This window comes from Danio aesculapii, chromosome 12 (genome assembly GCF_903798145.1).
Source record: "Danio aesculapii chromosome 12, fDanAes4.1, whole genome shotgun sequence".
NCBI lineage: Eukaryota > Metazoa > Chordata > Actinopteri > Cypriniformes > Danionidae > Danio > Danio aesculapii.
In genome coordinates, this window is record NC_079446.1 from 23,743,468 (window position 1) to 23,758,615 (window position 15,148).

The following is a 15,148-nucleotide window of genomic DNA, read 5'->3' on the forward strand; positions in this document are numbered from 1 at the left end:
ACTAAAAAAAGAACACAAAGTTTCTGATAAAATGATCAGATTTAATAAACACAATTACACAAATGTGATCCAAAAACCAACAAAGCACACTATACAAAAAGCATTTGATTATGGCCATGACAAAGACACACAGAATTTTGAATAAAACAAAATAATTTTTTACAGATTTTATAAACAAAGACCTTATGTAAGGTCTGATTTAATATCAATTTACTACCAACAGTCAGATTACAGTGCTTGCTGTCATTAAGATTACATTAAGACTTAGTCTCTCCATCAACACATTTCAATTTGGCTTGTATCAAATCAGCTATCAGCTGATCTACAGACATTAAGGCAAAGGTGACTTTATTGGGCCAAAAAAAAAAACATGATGTCTGTATTAAACCAATACACAAAACCATCTGGACTGCTTTAACAGTCATTTAAAAAACCCTGAGCTAAAGCTGTCCACTATAACCTACACAGGAGACACAAGGCCACTTTCTCATTCGAAAAAGTAAATTCATAAACAAACTAAACATTTCAGGGCTTTCAGAAAACAATTATACGGTATTAGGTTAGTGTGTAAAATACAAATGTCAGGACAAATGAAATTGAATGTACAGAAATACATTCTGTACAAAATTAAACGGCAAATATACTTTCCCTTTACGAATGAATGACAAATAAGTACTTTATATAAAAAGTACCTTAATTGCACAGTTTTATTGTCTGAGGGCAATAAAAACAGCTTTTTGATTATTGGAAGACAAAGGCAGTGAAATTATGTTCTCCTATCAACAAAAGGGCCTTTAACCAGACCAACCAAGCCAGACCCTCCGCCCCCACCAAAAAAAAAAAAATGCTCACCTTGTTTTTGAACCAAATATCTTTGGTTCAAAGTAACATTAACTTTGAGTTCAGATTTAACATCTGAAAAGCTTTACCAAAATAAGGGGTGTTAGCTTATGGGTTATAGGAGTGTTAAACAGTTCCGAACTAAAATGTGTTCACAAACATACAGTAAATGATCAGAGTTACAGCATTTAGGTGAATAAATGAGGACCATTTCCTTGGCGTATTTAATATGGCTACAAGCAGCTTAAAAAATGTTGCTTTTATATCTAATCCTTTGCATTATATGACTGTAATATTATGCAAAAACGACAAAAAAAATTATCCTATCCATTTGTTTCTTCTTCAACCACAATATGTATTGAACCACTTGTCCTTTGTATTAAATAAAGTAAATACCTAATTAAAATGGAATGTTCCTGAAGGCTTTCATTATAACATAAGCTGTTTAAGGTTGTCGTGCAAGATGGTGTCTTTGACGTCACGGAAGACGAGCCGAATGTTCTCCGTGTTAATGGCAGTGGTGAAGTGATGGTACAGGGGCTTCTGCTGCTGTTCCCGGCGTTTGTTTCGGAAGCACTCCACCAGGTACTTCTGCACGTCCTGCAGGTTATGAGGGTCCCCTGTGAACTCGGAGAAGTAGTCCTTGATGTTCACAGTCTTAACTTTGTCTTCCAGCAAGTCTGTCTTATTGAGGAAGAGAATAATGGAGACCTTGGCGAAGACGCGGTTGTTGACGATTGTCTCGAAGATATTGAGCGACTCCGTGAGCCTGTTGGTTTGACGGTCTTCCATGAGCACCTGGTCGTACTCGCTGGATGACACTAGGAAGAGGATGGAGGTCACCGAGTCGAAGCAATCGAACCATCGCTTGCGCTCTGACCGCTGTCCGCCCACATCCACCATCTTGAAAGGCACATTCTTGATCTCAAATTCATACTCGTGGATACCTTTTGTGGGCTTTCGAGCCAGAAGTATATCCTTTTGGCTGGGCAAGTAGTCCTGAAGATTGAATGGAAACAAACATCAGACAGGAATAACACTAGAAAACCATAAAACTTCTATGAAAAATCAGTGCTAAGCTACACATTCCTACACACATCTCAATAATTCTTCACTGAGTGCATTTTTGTGCTGGTTATTCAGTTGATAAGGACTTATTAAAGATAAATAAATATAACCCATCTACCAGTTTGTGGCAAGACCCTTTTGTAATGAGCAGTTCAATGAATGAATGAATGAATGAATGAATCAATCAATCAATCAAATCCATCCAATCAAATCAATCAATCCAATTCAATTCAATTCAATTCAATTAAAGGGTCCTATCATACACCTGGCACATTTGTTGCTATTTTCAAACCAGCGCAACAGTTATTTTCACATTTTGCGCCACGTTGTTTAAATAGCAAATCCATTTGCCCCACTTTGTGGACTCATAGGTGTGCTGGTCTATAAAGGAGGTGTGCTAAAGTGCACTGTTGGCACGCTGCTATTTTATGGAACTGAAATAGACCGTGCCATTGACTAACTAAAAGCTGGTCTAAAGTGTAATGTAGAGCGCGTTAGTTATGCACGTATGCAGGTCCAGGCACTTAATACACACAGGATTAGATTTGTCTATCTGTTGGGTTTTGGAGATGTATGCATCACCATATGGGGAATAAAAATAGGACGCGTGTATGGATATAACCTTTTACTCTAACTTTTTACCACACTTCATTATTATTGTTCATGTATTCGTTTGCTGGAAATTAGTTTTGAAACAAACCTTTGCACTTAACAAATGAGATTAAATATGTAGGCTAATTGATGTCTTCAGTGGAGTGCGTACAACACCGTTTCCTTATCCACGAAAGTAAAGGAGTAAAGTAAAGAGAAAGTAAAGAGGCCAAATCGAGGAGACTGGTTCTTTATCCTCGCGCTCCAGATGGTTTAACCGTTTTCTCGCTAGTGAAGCATTCAGGTTTTCCACTTACAAAGTCCACCATGTAAATAGCAAATGCGCCATGAGGCGATGCAACAGACTTTTAAGGGGAATGGAAGATGAGACTATGATTGGTTTAATGTACGCTTTGCTCAAAACACACCCATAACTCATTAAAAGAATAAGCCCAGCCCTGTTAGACAATGTACCGGGCGCAGATCGTATTTTTCCATCCATAAAAATAGCAAAAGTAGATTCGAACATGTCCTTAATGCTTCTGCGCTATGTGCTTTAGACTTTGCACCTAGATCATTAAAGTAGAGCCCAAATTGTTTAAAATGGTTGAATAGTTTTAGAAACTAATCAAGTAACAATGACTTGTTGGCTTAATTGATTCATTCCCTTGTGTTCACATGCTGATGTTTGGAAAAACAGCATTTGCTTGTGTGAAATAGATTCCTTGATTACTTTTCTTATAAAAGTAAAAATATATTTCATATTTATAAGTTGAATTATAGAGATGCTATAAATGACAATCTAATACGCTTCATGGCTAGGCTTTTGGACTTTCTCAATCCAAAGCTGAACATTTACTTTATTTACAAAATTTAAATATTGCATAAAACTTATATAATATATAATATACAACTCATATAATATATGAAGCATTTGTCATAAGGAAGCTGGACAACATAGGCAAAAACATTGTCTTTTGAGGTGGCCTGATGTTTGGGGAGACTTTCACATTTTAGGAGGTAACTTCACAAAATCATTTTTAGGAGACACTTCTGCGCAGATGTTTGCAGAATTATTAAAAATATTTGAAATGGTGTGAGATTGGATTGGTTCACTATAGTCTAATTATCCTAGGCATAAATCCTCTGTTGTGGCAAATTGACATTACTTTGATGCTCATTATGCCAAGTTCACACTGCTAAATTTTTAAAGTCATCAGATTGTCATTGTTTTCACACTGCATGATCATCAGGGGTAGCGTTCAATTGCTGCTGTGTTCACACTGCATTATGGATCAGTGACAGGAGAATATACACACAGCATGACCACGCAAGAAACAATTGCCATCAACTCTGTCTGGGCTTGGAAATGCACACGAGAAGTGATTAGGAAAGAAAACTCAAGATCACGCATGAAACTAGAAGGGGTACATAAAGCATTTTTTATAATTTGCCATTCAAATATGTGCTGATTTGCAGTGGAAGGGCAAAAAAGAAAAAAATATTATTGAGGAGCAAATGGTTGGTGAGATACAGGAAACAAGGATTGTGCACTTCGCAAAGACAGAAAAAAGGTCAATAATTAATTTATGTTACTGCTGGTCAGGCAAATGTTTCATTTTAATGTTGTTGACTTCTTCCCAAACTCTCCGGTGCCCTGTATCTCGCTCTTTCATTGGCTATAGGTCATCGCCGATGAGTTTTTCAGTCAGAATTTATTTCACACAGAATAAGTTTGAAATCGCAGACAGGTCCAGATATTTAGCAAGACCAATATTTTACAGGCGTCTGCATTTCTCTTTGATCACATCATTGATAATCAAGAACCAATTTGCCTCCGATTTCGAGCAATTGTCTGTGATTTTACAAAACCTGTCAAGGAACGAAAATCTGGGCTAAAATCATGTATTAGCATTAAGGTATTCATTCAGTAAATGTGCTACATTTAGCTCAAGTGTAATTTTCATTTGATTAAAAAAATATTGGACTTAATTGAGTATATTTAAGTATTTTTAGATTTTATGTGCATTTCCATTCAGATAATTTTTTGCAATGTCCTAATATGTACATAAATGTAGGTAAACTGAAACCCTGCTATTGACATGCTTGATAGTGTCAGTTCACACATATTGAACAAGATCAATTATGATATTATCATAGGCAATACATATGGTACAGTCTTAACAAACCAATGGCAACAATTCATGTCATTCGACATGTACTGCTGGTATACCAACAACCCTGTGCTCTAGATCAGTGGTTCTCAACTGTTTTGGCCTTGGGACCGTCAGTAACCCATTGTCAATAAGCAACGACCCATTTTTTTTTTTTTTGTTACAGTATAAAACAAGTTGGAACTTTATTGTGCCCTATAATTTATAATGAAGTGATATACCGTGTGTGCCACTGCATTTGTATGTGCACTGTGAGCAGAGCATAACTGGCAGGTCACGAAAGTTTATTTTTCATTCAATGTCATTAGACTGCTGCCATCAAAAAAACCACAGTAATGAAAAAATATTATTTGCTGTAGAGGGTCACAAAAATTAAGTTATATTGTCGCAAGTATCCTCAGCTGTATCCCATATAGACTTTACCCTCTCCTGCAGTGTGGTGAAGTCTAGATGAGATACAGTTGAGGATACTCACGTCAATATACTGTAGCATAAATTGTGTGACACTGTACAACAAATAACATTTTTACATTACCGTGAAGGTTGGGTTTAGGGTTGAATTAGCGTTAGTTACTAATAATATACAATTAATGCGTAATTTAATAAATAATATAAATACTTCTCATTAACTTTTGATCGAAGATGCATCCCTTCTAGCAGGGATACCGCAGGAGAGATCCGAGATCTCTGCCGAAATACATGAAGGTAAGCAACTGTTTATCTGGGAGAGGAATAGAGAAAATATTGTAGCAACAAAAACAGTGTATATCTTACATGAACAAAGCACATCGTACAGTTATATTGAAAAATAATTATTATTATTATTGCAGTCTCCATAGACATCAGATATCCATTACAAACCTTAAATGGTTTTGCTTGTAGTTTGTATATATTTTTTGAAAGTACAGATAAATTGTGATTTATGACAAGCGCTGAGCACCTCTTTCTGTGCCTTAGCACGTGCCATCAGATATGAATTTTAGCAGTTGATGACAAACGTTTTGAACGTTCTAATCAAACTGGTGTGATGGTACAGTTCAGGGATTAGCTTAGGCTGATCACACTGGTGTGATTGTTTGTGTGAATAGGTTAAAATGAGCATAATCGCATTTAATCACAGACTGATTAAATGAGTGAGCGCACTGCGAGGGAACAAACAGTAAGAGACAAAGATGCAGGCTGGAGCCTTACATTTCTGAGATGGAAAAAAGAAGAGATTGTCATTAGGTGTAGATTACGTGTGGGTGAAAAACTCTTGTCAGCTGCAAGAAACATCAAATTAACAAAAAATCATTTTATCATTCTACTGTTCTTTAAAAAAAAGTATTATGTTATTACGTTAGACAAAAGTATTATGTTTTTAATGATCTTTATTAAGATCTGTCATTTGCTTTGATATAAATTATTTAATTTGGTACTGATTTAGGCTTTAGTGCAATCTCAATGGACCGTGAATTTACTTAACTAATAACACAAAAAGTGCAGAAGTAGCAAACAATCTTTTAAACTTTCAATAATCTGTATTTATGGCATGCTTAGCCTCATGGTCAGGAAGTTCTCAAAAGATAATATTGTGCAACATTATTTTGTTTCATGTGCTTTTTAAAAGTAAATGAAGGTTGAAGGCAAAAGCAGCTCAAAAATAGCGTAATGCATTATTATACATTTGCTTTTCTGAAATGGATTTTTGGAGAATGTGTGTTTCTCAGAAGAGACAACAGCTTTCACACAAGTCTTTCAAAATTAAAGCCGTGCATCACAAACGCAGTCTGCGACAAACTCAAACCGCTTCAGTGACCCACTTTTGGGTTGTTGTGACCTACCAGTTGAGAAACACTGCTCTAGATACTACAGATAAAAGAACATTCACAGATGAAACAATATTTTACCAATTGTCCAAGTTTATCCACATTGTCCAAGAAATATTTCACAGATTCCCCCTAAAGAAAAAAAGACAAATAATTACATTGTGGCGTAGAAGGTACAGTTTTACATTGATCTTGTGATGTGCCCAAATTTCCCCAATAAAATTCTGTTACTCTATACAATATAGACCAGTAGGTAAAAAAATATATATAATAATAAATAAATATTAAAATAGATCACACAAGAAAGACTTTATTTTAATATACTAACTTTCTAGGTCACTCTGGTCTTTGTTCCTACCAGAGTCTACCTAACACAACAACAGTAAAGTAAGAGACTGCAACGTGGTCTCCTATAGGTTGGCTTCATGAAGTATGCAAATAAGTCTTAAAACAGACAAAGTGACTTAGTCATTGGCTTTAATGTACCAAAATTGAATGTTTATCACTGAATAAATAAGGATAAACGCATTAATCACAACATGTACAAAAACCTGAGATATTGTTCTTGGAAAATTTGAGCTAAATCCTAATCTCAGTCACAAGGGCTCTAACCCCTGAACATGAATGATCCTATCTTCATAACCGACATGCAAACTAAACACATGCGCAGACAGAACACACTCACTGTTATGACTGTACTTGTGTTCAACTTGTATACCAGCACAACCCTTAATGGATTCAGCCATTATCCTTGCTATAGTGACAGCATCAGTGCAATATCCAACAAGGCCAATTCATTGAAAAATACATGCACTACACCATAATGTATGAATCTTGATCAGAGTAATTATACAAGCACTCGGAGCTTATCATGCTTCACAATACCAAGCCGTTTAACAACAGATCAACATTCCATCAAGATCACGGCCCCCACAATTACACACATCCTATGAACAAGATTGGGTGGATTCTATATACACGATTTCACTTCAGAGTGACTAAAAGCAAACGGTCAAATGCACATTCATTTACAAGGTCTAATAATCAATACAATGTAATAACGAGTGTAATAATCATATTTACCAGCTGAAACTCTCTTCGTCTGTCATATGCATTCTGAATACCGCTGTCTTGCCATAAGGAACGGATGGCAGGAAGGAAGTTTAAAAAGACTTTCGTTTCCATCATTCCTTCAGCCATCAGGGATGAGCGAGTGTCAAAGGCCATCACTGTCTCCCCATGAGCCTGATTCTCAGGGTTTCCCCAAGGGATGTGCAGTTTCTCTCGGGCATCCACCAGCACCCGAACACCTAAACAGAACCAGAAATAATACTAAGACACATAGTGCTGGTTCCTAAAACAGGATTTTTATGAAAAAATGGTAACAAAAGTTAAAGAATACTTTGGAGGGAACACAACACGTCAGCATGTTCTTCAAATGTAAATTCAAAGGGAGCACACAATGTGTTAGCAACACTTTAAAGATTGAAAGTACAGCTTTAGATTTTACTGATCTCTATTAATTTAAACTAATAAACATATTTAACTACTGCTTTAAAACACTAAAACATGAAACAGAGCTTGCTGCATCTATGATCATGGTGCAAAGTAACAGTTTATCAGCATTTTTGTCTTTTTTTTCACCTAATACAAACATCTAAAGATTGCAAAATCAAGAAATTTACAGCAATACTGCATGAGACAATTCTTGCTTTCTATTTCAAAGACTCTTTTACAGCATAAATTGTGGAAAAGACTAAGCAACTTATGATCACATACTTTTAAAAAGACTTTCTCCTTTGACTGATCTATATAAAGAAATCACGTGTAAACAGGTTTAAATGTGTTCACTAATATTGTTTGACTCCAAACCCATGCAAAAAACCACTATAAACTTGTCAGATTATAGATTATAGATTGTATTATCATGTAGGTATTAGTTTATTTGAAATATTTTTACAATTGATATTGTCTAACTGCAAATGTATACAATATTGTACAGGTTTCTTTCCTCTGTGTTGTAATTACATTTTTATTCGGCTTTAACTTATTTGTTCATTTATTTTGGCGGCAAGTGTCATGGAAAAAAATACAACCATGGTTGTACAAAATGTGTTGTTAAAAATCACAAATAAAATTAAAAAAATAAAAAATTGTGGAAGAGCAAATTGAGAATTAAGGCTTTAATTCCAGCAGAAACATTGTATAAAATGTACGATAAGCTGCTGACATGATGTACTTTAAAAAGAAAATTAAATGGTATTAATATTACGATCAAATGCATTAAATGAAATGCATTAAAAACCATACTGAATTCATACAAAGGGGGTAATCATATTTCCCTTTTCTAAGACGTCAACAAGGCCACACATGCTCTAGTATGATCTAGATAATTTAAGCTTTTAAATTGAAAAGATTTTTAAAGTTTGACAATTTCCTGTCAATTTAAGATACTTTTAGTTAACATCAGAAAACAGTCAATCTACATTTAACAATGAGTTGAAATAAAGTTTAAAATAATTCTGACTCCATTCAGTGTCATATAATCATTATACTCGTACGTGGAACTGTATAATAACAATGTCTTTCATCTAACACTGTTGACTGCTATTGAGGCAATGGCAAAACTGATTTTGCCAGAAAATGAAACCAAAAAAAATTATTCCTTAACACATAAAAGTTTTTTTTTCCTTAATTATGTTTCCTGCTTTGTAGTTATTCCTCAAGAATAAGTGGTATATTGAGGTACACTTATCAGAATCTGTCATAAAACAATAATGCATAGAGATGACTAACCCAGACCAAAGTAGGCGCTGTACTTTCTGTTGTGGCGCCAAGCTACTGAACGTTTTCATATGAAATGTGAACTAAAGCCACAGATGTAAACGTTTCTAAAAAGTCGTTTGACTTCCATTAGTCAAAATATTTTATTCTGAAATGTATAACTGGTGTTCAACAAGCCCAAACGCTTAAAACCCTTGGCCTTCGCGTCGTCTATGGGCTGGGTGAGCAATCGAAAGTTTACGTAAGTTACGTGAAAGAAATCGATAAACTTCCACTTGCCACTGCAATGAGTTTGAAATTACATTGTTCATTTTTTTAATACCAAAGTTGTCTCTTTTGATGTGAGGTTACTGGCGTGGTACCTTTGATAACATTGCTGTAGATTGTAGCCCGGACCTCTTCTTTGGCCCGCTGATCGAAGTCCTGCCCATGAATTATGCGCATTTGTTTGAGGAAAGTTGACTTGCCACTTTCGCCCGCTCCTAACAGCAAGATCTTCACCAGTTTCTTCACATAAGTCTTCTCTCGAGACAGGCTTTTGTCGATCTCCTTAGACTTTCTAATTTGATCAATTTCGCCGCTGGAGAGGAGACAATTGGGAATACAAACTATAGCAGTCCGGGAGGGCAGGAAATCCGCCATCTTTGTAGTAACGACTTCATGGATACATCACTCACACTGCACGCGCTGCGCGTTCACGTGTTCTTCACAAATGGGCGGAAACCACGGGTGTGGTTTAATGTTTGGAAATTTTTAATACTTTGTTGACTATTTATTGTCTTAGCATTCATATTTATTTTGTTAGGGCCATTCATACGTGGTATATGTGTCTGTTTTATATTTATTTACAGTTGTGTAATAAAAATAATTACAAGGTTTTTAGATTTGTTACATATAATCCTGATAGCCATGTGTGAAATCTACTTAACAAACAAAAGTATGTTTCCCAAAGACTTTTTTGCGGGAAGAGACATCATTTGGGTTGGAAAAACTGGTCTATAATATTTATAATCTATAAATATCTATAATGTCTGATCTATAAATAACTATAATATTTATAGATCCGTTGTGGGAAAACATCTAAACATCAGCAAGTATGAGAAGTGGATGTAGTCACTGATATAAAATCTTTGTGAACACCACACACATTTCAACAGATACATGTACACACACTCTAAAATAGAATTTAAAAAGTAAGATGTAGAAAAGTTTCTGAAATAAACATTTTCTATGAGAAAATATAGTCACAGTGGCTCAGTGGTTAGCACTGTCACCTCACAGCAAGAAGGTCTCTGGTTCGAGTTCTGGCTAGGCCAGTTGGCGTTTCTGTGTGGAGTTTGCATGTTCTTCCCGTGTTTGTGTGGGTTTTCCCCAGGTGCTCCAGTTTCCTCTACAGTTCAAAGACATGCGCTATAGGTGAATTGAATAAACTAAATTGTCCATAGTGTATGAGTGTGAATGAGTGTGTATGGATGTTTCCCAGTACTGGGTTGCAGCTGGAGGAGCATCCGCTGTGTAAAACATATGCTGGATAAGTTGGCGGTTCATTCCGCTGTGGTGACCCCTGATGAATAAAGGGACAATGGGGAAAATGAATAAATGAAAATATTTCAAGATGTATAGGCTAATTTATTCATGTGATTATATTGTGAATTTATCATGATCAGTGTGTCACATGATGCTTTAGAAATAACTTCAATATGATGATTTGGATCTCAAGAAACATTTCTTTTGCATTTTAAACTGTTATGGAAACTTGTGATATAAAAGTTGTGATTCTTTAAAAATGATTTTATTTAAGGGCACATTACATTGATCAAAAGAGAAAATAAGTACATGGTTTCAAATAAATGCTGTTGAATTTCCATTCATTGAAAAAATGATAAAAGAAAAATGTAGCCTGCTGGATTTTTACAAAAAAATATGTCATTAATAGTAGTACGAACCTCTATTAATGATTGAGCACTTTATTAATGTTTTCCGAAGGATCGTGTGACAAGGAAGAGTAGAAGTAATGATGCTGAAAATTCAGCTTTAAAATCACAGGAATAAATTACAGTTTAAAATATATTCAGATAGAGCAGGGTTGTCAAACTCAGTTCCTGGAGGACCGCTGCCCTGCACAGTTTAGTTCCAACAAACTCCAACACACTTACCTGCAGGTTTCAAACAAGCCTGAAGGACTCAATTAGTTTGATTGGGTGTGTTTAAGGGTTGGAGCTAAACTGCCGAGTTGCGGCCCTCCAGGAACTGAGTTTAGAGAATCACCATTAATAATATCTTATAATATTAGCCTGCTGTTCTTGATGTATTTTTAAATAAATGCAGCCTGTTTTATAACATTAAAATCAATCATCTCGAACATTAAACAATCAAACAAACCTAAATGTAAAGTTACTGGCTAGCCTTAACACTTTTTATTTCCATCCTGGAAAGAATCCTGTTAGTTTTTTCATCACCGTTGTACAAGTAATGAAGTTATAATTGCTGTAATTAAGTAATAAAGTAATAAAGTTTAGTGTCTTGAGACTGGCCATGCAGTGTATACGTCTGATACATCATTTTATAGAAATACCTCCCCATTTCCCCCATTTGAGACTATTCTGTTTGAGAAAGTTAAATCATTTCCATATTGATAAACACATGATGATTTTATTTTACCATTATTTTCTTGAATTCGTTTTATCTTTAACTTTGGTGTCATGATTTTGGAACCTTTCAGTTAAGAACAAATTTAATTAATTTTTATTATGCTTTAAACAACAGATACATGACAAAAGAACAAACAAAATAATGCCAGGGTGATAGAAGGTAAATAAAAATAACAGCACAAAAATAAATAAATAAAACAAGCACAAAAAAACAAGAGTATAATTAAATAAAATTCTTTCTTACAATACAAACAAGCAGGACCTTTACATTAATTAAAAATGTTGAAAGTAGAGCACAAATGGACAGTTTTAATGGCCTTTCTTTTAGCACTAAACAGTACAAAATTAATTTTCAGTTCCTTATAAAACAAAGTAAAACATTTTTTTTTTTTTTGGGAAAATTTACACTTCTGAATATAAAACTTAATAAACAACAAAAACTTCATTATTCATGTTATCATAATTTAAATATGCAGAAAATTACATTTTCAAAATGCAAAATAAAATTAAAGAGTACCTTTTTTTGATGAAGACAGAGGCATCATACCAAAGCTTTTTAACATAACCACAGAGCCAAAAGATGTGAGGTACAGTTTCCAAATGCAAACAACAAAAACAGCAATTTATATCAATTTCCTTTTTAAATGTACTTAAAAAATGTTTAACCACAAAAAATGTGTGAGATAATGACCAAATACTTTCCCATTTAGGCTACTCAATCCAATAGTTAAGTGGTCCAGTAAGCTGACTGGAGTGTCATTAGCCAATCTGTACACCAGGAAGCTAAAGTTCATTTTTAAGTGACCTCGCTCATGCCCTACACTCAGAGTTTCAGCTTCCTTTTTTAGTTTAGTATAGTTTCATACCAGCAGCCATTACACATTTAAATAAGGCATATAGACTAAAGCAGAGGTATTTCTGCGACTTTTATATTTTACATTTTATTGTATTAAAGGTTTATTTTTTGGTCAATTGAAGTGATTATTTATTTATTCTTTATTGTTTTATTTTATTTGATTTTATTGGAAGAAATAGTTTTGTATGTTTATGTCTTTATGTCCATTTGTTGTTGTCACTATGTGAGTTTTTTTTGTGCGTGTGTGTGTGGCACTGTTATGAAAAGAGGACTCTTGACTGCAAACCAAATCTACCTTTGGGAAAAAATATAGTAACCCAACCCAACCTAACCTAACCTAACCTAACCTAACCTAACCTAACCTAACCTAACCTAACCTAACCTAACCTAAACTATTTCTAAAATAACAATTCAATCAAAACCTATTTTAAGCACAAATGTTATTTTTTATTCTCAGTAAACTCCTTTACAGGTGCAGTGGGTAGCATGTTTGCCTCACAGCAAGAAGGTCGCTGGTTCGAGCCTCAGCTGGGTCAGTTGGCATTTCTGTGTGGAGTTTGCATGTTCTCCCCGTGTTCACATGGGTATCCACTGGGTGCTCCGGTTTTCCCCACAAGTCCAAAGACATGTGGTACAGGTAAATTGGGTAAATTGTCTGTATGTGTGTGAATGAGCGTGTGTGGATGTTTCCCAGTGATGGGTTGCAGTTGGAAGGAAATCCACTGCGTAAAAATATGTACTGGATAAGTTGGCGGTTTGTTCCGCTGTGATGACCCCAGATTAATAAAGGGACTAAGCTGAAAAGAAAAAAAATGGATGAGTGAATGAATAAACTCCTTTACATAAGATACAATAAAAAAAGCTTTATAGACTTACAATAAAACTGTAGATCAAGCTCGTAACCTTTCATTTTCGATTTCAGTCCATGAATGGAGGACCAGGAGTGCCGGTTAGAAATAAAATGAAGAATCAAATTATCAATTTAATAATTGAAGCATTAAAATGTGTATAAAACACAATATAAATGGACAATTTATGGACAAATAAATAGACATATTAAATTGAGTTTATTGAAATAGTGTTTTTAAATGACATTTAATAAAGCAATAAATCAATGCATTTAAAAATAACTTTTAAATGTATAAATAAATATGCATGTGCCTTCATTTGGGAACATAAACTCAACACAGCGCCATCTACCGGAGATAACGCGCTGCTGTAATTACCGACCGCTCTCTGCTCACAGGTTTACCTACACAAGCAGAGCTGTTACCTGATTGGAGCACACAGCCTATCGTCTTTGTGTGCATCAGTGATGATTATAGATTAGACATTGACAAAACGAGAGTGCGATTACTTGGCGTGAATTTCCCGTTTCATTCGTCGACGGGCTGTGGCGTGAAGAAGCGAATATGACCATAAGGAATGTCCGGGACCACGGGCAGCGTTACAGACCGCGGATGGCATGCCTGAAGAAGGTGGGTTGAGAGATCTCCATCCATCCACAGCTCCTCATCACCATCTCTGTTATTTACATTCTCGCCAAGCAGATAACAAATAATGCTGCTCTTAATTTATACAGGTTTAAATTCTAATGACATTTTCTTATGGTCTTGCTGTTACTGAGCGGACCAATGTCGTTTCTTTAATCCTCAATATTATTATTACAATGGAATACTATAGGTTGATCGTTTCAATGGAGGTTTCCGTCCATTCAGAATCTTCCAGCTGTATTTTTCTATGCTAATAATAAACTTTTATTGTTTCAAATTAAATTAAGAGCATTCAAACACTGCCCTTGCTTTGATCACAGAGGAACTTTTTAATTAGATTAACTGAAAGGGGGAATTATGTTGCCTGTCATATTTGTTTTTATATTATTTTTAATAATTTTGCATTTTATTCTGCCCTGTTAATCAATAATGATTTTTATTATTATTATTATTATTATTTAATACTCCATTAATACTAAATTAAATTTGTGCATGTGTGTGTGTTTATGTGTGTGTGTGTATGTGTGTGTGTCCATTTCCAAGATTTTTTAATGGTTTAAAGATCAGGCTTACTGCTCACTGCCAAAAAAATCACACTGCTGAAATTAATTTACAAAATTAATAAATAGTACATGATATTATAACGGTAATAAAATATGATTTTACACAGGACTGCACAATATATCGTTTCAGCATCGATATCGCAATGTGTGCGTTCGCACCAGCCACATAACAGCATCTGCAATATGGAGTTTGGATTATTATTTTTGATCAGCAATGAAGAATGTACAGTGTTTACATTTTACATTACATTTGATTATTCAATAATGGGGGCAGGACAAAATAGAGATATGCTGTTTTAAAATAAATACATCTTATAACT

At 34.8% G+C, this 15,148-nt stretch overlaps 2 protein-coding genes across 2 annotated transcripts in view; one reads left to right on the plus strand and one right to left on the minus strand.

Annotated features, from left to right (window-relative positions):
* Positions 1-20: 20 nt before the first annotated feature.
* On the minus strand, positions 21-9,948 carry gna13a (guanine nucleotide binding protein (G protein), alpha 13a). The gene is made up of 4 exons (XM_056469601.1): positions 9,628-9,948; positions 7,565-7,791; positions 6,563-6,613; positions 21-1,839 (listed from the first exon to the last, which is right to left on the minus strand). The coding sequence occupies exons 1-4, from the start codon at positions 9,905-9,907 to the stop codon at positions 1,270-1,272; spliced, it is 1,128 nt and encodes a 375-aa protein (XP_056325576.1). The 5' UTR covers positions 9,908-9,948; the 3' UTR covers positions 21-1,269.
* Positions 9,949-14,014: 4,066 nt separating this feature from the next.
* rgs9b (regulator of G protein signaling 9b) overlaps positions 14,015-15,148 on the plus strand; it is a 41,737-nt gene continuing 40,603 nt past the window's right edge. The window contains exon 1 of the mRNA XM_056470201.1: positions 14,015-14,250. Within this exon, the coding sequence (XP_056326176.1) occupies positions 14,185-14,250 (66 nt within the window). The 5' untranslated portion in view covers positions 14,015-14,184. The remainder of the gene's footprint in view (positions 14,251-15,148) is intronic.